General features: G+C 37.5%; 1 protein-coding gene across 1 annotated transcript; it reads right to left on the bottom strand.

Moving 5' to 3' along the window:
* Positions 1-2,846: 2,846 nt before the first annotated feature.
* LOC120876619 (olfactory receptor 51I2-like) lies at positions 2,847-3,797 on the bottom strand. The gene has a single exon (XM_040258593.1). It carries the CDS (start codon positions 3,795-3,797, stop codon positions 2,847-2,849), a length of 951 nt encoding a protein of 316 aa, XP_040114527.1.
* Between the last annotated feature and the right edge of the window lie 654 nt (positions 3,798-4,451).

Raw genomic sequence — 4,451 nt, 5'->3', positions numbered from 1 at the left:
TTCTGGAGTTCACCCAAACTCATGTGCATATCTAACCTAGTGGCCTTCAAATTGATTACCTGTTCCTCTAGAGAAATAAGAAGATATTTTTGGGAATGCCTGAACACAAATATTTTTGTAAGAATAAATTTTTAGATGTTAAACACCCATATAGTTTCTTTACTGAAATTGCTTTGTCTGGGAATGTAGGAGGTTTGACTGTGCCTCTGTTACACTATTTTTTTCCTTTCTACAAGCTTATTTTCTCACTTTACAAAAATGAAATAGTAATAATAATAAATTTTAATTTTAAAAAAGGAAAAAATATGAATAGACATAGTTCTTAAAGCCATTTAATATTTCCATCGTATATCCCAAATAGTAAACATTTCTGAGATATCAATCAAAAGGACTACTGGAAATATTGACATGGATTTTGAGGAAGTGAATCACACCAATGATAGCATATTCTAGTGTAAGACAAATGGTATCAATTTTACTGTTATCAACAAAAATAAAAAGTGATCCAATGGAAATATCATTTATTATATCATTAAGATAATTTTTCATGAGATTATCATATGATTTTTATGATTCCAAAGGCATTAAAAATGATATTGTGCAATGATAAATGGTACCAATGTCATTTTCTCATTTATGTTACCAAACTTAACAGCTTTCACATTTACAGAAAAAGAAAAAGGTAAGTAGGAACAGAATTGTTATTGACCTATGTCTCATTCTATTAATAAATAATAAATATTTTCCAGATACAAGAAAAATAAAATCATGCAGCTCATTAAGAGATGGATTGAAATCAAATTTTACTTTTAATATATAAAAATTTGTATTATGCTCATGTTGTTTTTATCAATTATGTATTAATATCAGAAAAATAACTCAATACATTTTTAGAACAATACTCTATGTGTGACCAAATTTTAAACATAAAATTTAAATATATATATACATATTTCTTGGAAAATATTGTGAAAGATAAACCACTAACATTTTTCCAAACAGAAAAATATATTATATGTATTACAAACTCTTTGGTGGAGGTAAAATACAAATTTGAGTTTGAGGAGAAAATGGACTAACATAAAAATATGTGAATGGAATGTTAAAGAATATGTTCATGCATATTTAACTTCATAATGTCTGGTATCAAAATATGCATTTAGTTTACATTAGTTATTTTAAACTGTGATATAACAATTTATTTTAACTTGATATATTTATGAAAGTGAAGCATTAGTCTCTCAGTCATGCCCAACTCTTTGTGAACCCATGGACTATAGCAGCCTGCCAGGCTCCTCTGTTCATGGAATTCTTCAGTCAAGCATCCTGGAGTGAGTTGCCATTCCCTTCTCCAGGGGATCTTCCCAACCCAGGGATCAAACCTGGGTCTCTGGGATGCAGGCAGATTCTTTATCATCTGAGTCACCAGGGAAGCCTCAGTATATTTACAATATATCCAAAATGTGTGCTCAACAACTATGTAAATCTATGATAAAATTTTAGGTTTTAACCTGAAAATGCCTAAAAGGATACCTAGTTTTTTCCTATTAATTATTTTATATAGACAATGTAAAAATTTGGTAACCACTATTTTAAACAGACCAAGCATTTCAAAAAGTTCAGTGATTAAAGGTAACCCTGATGACGTGAATGAGCTCAGGAAGAATAGCATACGGTGAAAAAAAAAAAACAAACATTTCCCTTGCATTTGTAAGCCCTGAAGTGTAAGAGGCTGAGATCCGAGGCCAGTTACTGATCAAGCAGCACAAGCCTATCAATCCACCATACACAGACCTCTATTATTTAGGAGGTGTGAAGACATACTCTGTCATTTGACCAAAGATTTCCAGGAAACCATAGACAACCACAGGCAGAAGCAAGAAGTGCCAACTAGAACTCTGCTGACAGTATAAGAGAAGAGGTGGAGCAGAAGGAAAGATACAAGCATACCTGCTTCAGGGCATGGTGAGGATAGGAGTAGGGAATATCCAGACACCAGAAAAAAGGACCCAAAGCTCTACCAAAACAGAATTCTGTTGGTGTTTCTGTTGGGATTTTTCAGATCTGAAACCTGGTGGGTAAAGTTGTCCGTATTTTACTTGATACCTAAGTTGAGGCCATTTACTCAGCTGTTCTTTGTCCTCAGAATCTCCTGGCATATAAAATTTTGGTAGCCACTATTCTAAACAGACTGAATAGTCTGAGAGTAGACACCACTGGATAGTAAGCTGGGGGAAGAGTCTGATTCCATATATAACACGAAGGAAGTTGTTTTATACATAGTTTTACCATAAATTTACTGTTTAAACAAGGATACTTTTGAGAGGAAGGATTGCTGTTAATAAAGATGCTGAGAAAAATAAGTGTAAATCACGACTATCTGGGACAATCCAAAAAGTACACTTATCTTGCTCAAAGTCATGTTACTAGGATGGTCTTTTATTAGGAGTAGATTTTTAATATCTGTCTGACCCATCAAAGCAAGAACTTGTTATATTTCAATTCAAATATCATTAAGTCTCAAGCCTCTATGGGTAAATTCCTATTTATCAGACTGTTTAGCGTGAGCCTTGAGGAAAACAGGCAAAGGGCATTCAAGATCTCAAGTTGATCGTAACTGTCAGAGAGGGCGTGTGTGTGGGCACATACAGACACACCTATGTTGATAACGTGAGAGATGGCAAGGAGTCAAGGTAACTCCTGTGATCCAGATTCAAGCCCGAGGCAATGTTTTGAATTTCTCACTCCTATTCTTCCCCAGAAATCCTGGTGTGGAGCTTAGCCCACAGAAGAAACACCACCAGAGTTTATGGACTGATTCAAAGTCCCTCCCACCTAGGAATGACTCAAAGTAATTCTCTCTTGCAGAAAAACAAGGTGACAATTCCCCGTTGGATTGGTTTGGTCTTGACACTGTAGATGATGGGATTGAGCACAGGAGGGACAAAGAGGTAGATGCTGGACATGAGTGTGTGGGCCAGAGGTGAGGCATGCTTGGCAGTACGATGCATCACAGACACACCAATCATAGGCACATAGTATACAAGTACCGCACAGATGTGTGACACACATGTATTGAGGGCCTTCCACCGTCCCTCCCCAGAAGCAATGCCCAGCACTGTGTAAAGAATCAACATATAGGAGACCACAATCAGCAGTGAGTCCAGTCCAAAAGTGGCCAAGACAATGGCCAAACCCAGGATGCTATTGAGCTTAGTGTCAGCACAAGGCAGCTGGATCAAGTCTGAGTGGAGGCAGTAAGAGTGGGAGAGGATGTTAGTGTGGCAATAGGGCAGTAACCTCAAGAGGACTGGAAGGGGAGCCATGAGTATCACACTCTTTAGTGTAATGACCAGAACACTGGAGACAATACGGGGCAGGGTGAGGATGGCTGTGTAGCGCAGTGGATTGTAGATGGCTACAAAGCGATCATAACTCATAGCCAGCAGGACCCCTGACTCCATGCAGGAGAAAGTGTGGATGAAGAACATCTGGGCAAGGCAGCCATCAAAGTCAATCCGGCAGGCATCAAACCAAAGAATGCCCATGACAGTAGGCAGTGTGGACACAGAGACACCCACCTCAGTGACAGCCAACATGGAGAGAAACAGGTACATCGGCTCATGTAAGGCAGGATCTGCTTTCACTGCTGCGATGATTAGGCTGTTGCCCACAATAGCTACAGTGTACATGGTGAAGAAGGGGATGGACAGCCAGCCATGTTGGGCCTCCAGTCCTGGAATGCCAGTCAGGAAGACAGATAGGAGGTCAAGACTTTCATTACTCTCAGCTTTCATGCCACCAATAGCAGTGATCAGTCTTTACCTGCCACTTGAAAAAAAAAAAAAAATCAGTTAACTCCCACCCTTGAAGCCTTCTGCCTTAGCAGCCAACCTCAAAGTGTGAAGAAGAGAGAGATGGAAAGACATGGAGGAAATTGGAGTCATCTACATTATTCCTTGCCAAAATATTCTTACCTGCTATTCCCCTGACAGTGAGAGCCCTAAAATTTTATGCATAAAAGAGATATTTGAGACTATCCAATCTTATGAAAGATAGCATCATTTAAAAATTGAGAAGCATAGGAATAAATCAGAAATGGGTCAAAATCAATACTCAATTAGTTAATACATGATTTAACTTGTGAACATAATAATATTCTCTTACTTGGATATAAGAAATAAATGAAAAAAATAGCTTCATATGTTCAGTGTTTCAGAGCTCTGCAAATGGATTCTCACAGACCTCAGTTTGGAGCCCAATTTACAGTTTACGCACAGTGTGACCTTGAACAGGTAACTTAACTTTTCGAGGCCTCTGTGTTTCTATATCTAAAATAGAAAACTAAAATACATCAATTGCATATGGCCATTGTAAAAGTAAACATGATATCATATGGTATGTATGGACAAACCTCATTTGTCACAAAGAGTAAAAATGAAGGCTTATAA

Source organism: Oryx dammah, unplaced genomic scaffold (assembly GCF_014754425.2).
Source record: "Oryx dammah isolate SB20612 unplaced genomic scaffold, SCBI_Odam_1.1 HiC_scaffold_17, whole genome shotgun sequence".
NCBI classification, from domain to species: Eukaryota; Metazoa; Chordata; class Mammalia; order Artiodactyla; family Bovidae; genus Oryx; species Oryx dammah.
This window is presented reverse-complemented; position numbering and strand designations above follow the sequence as displayed.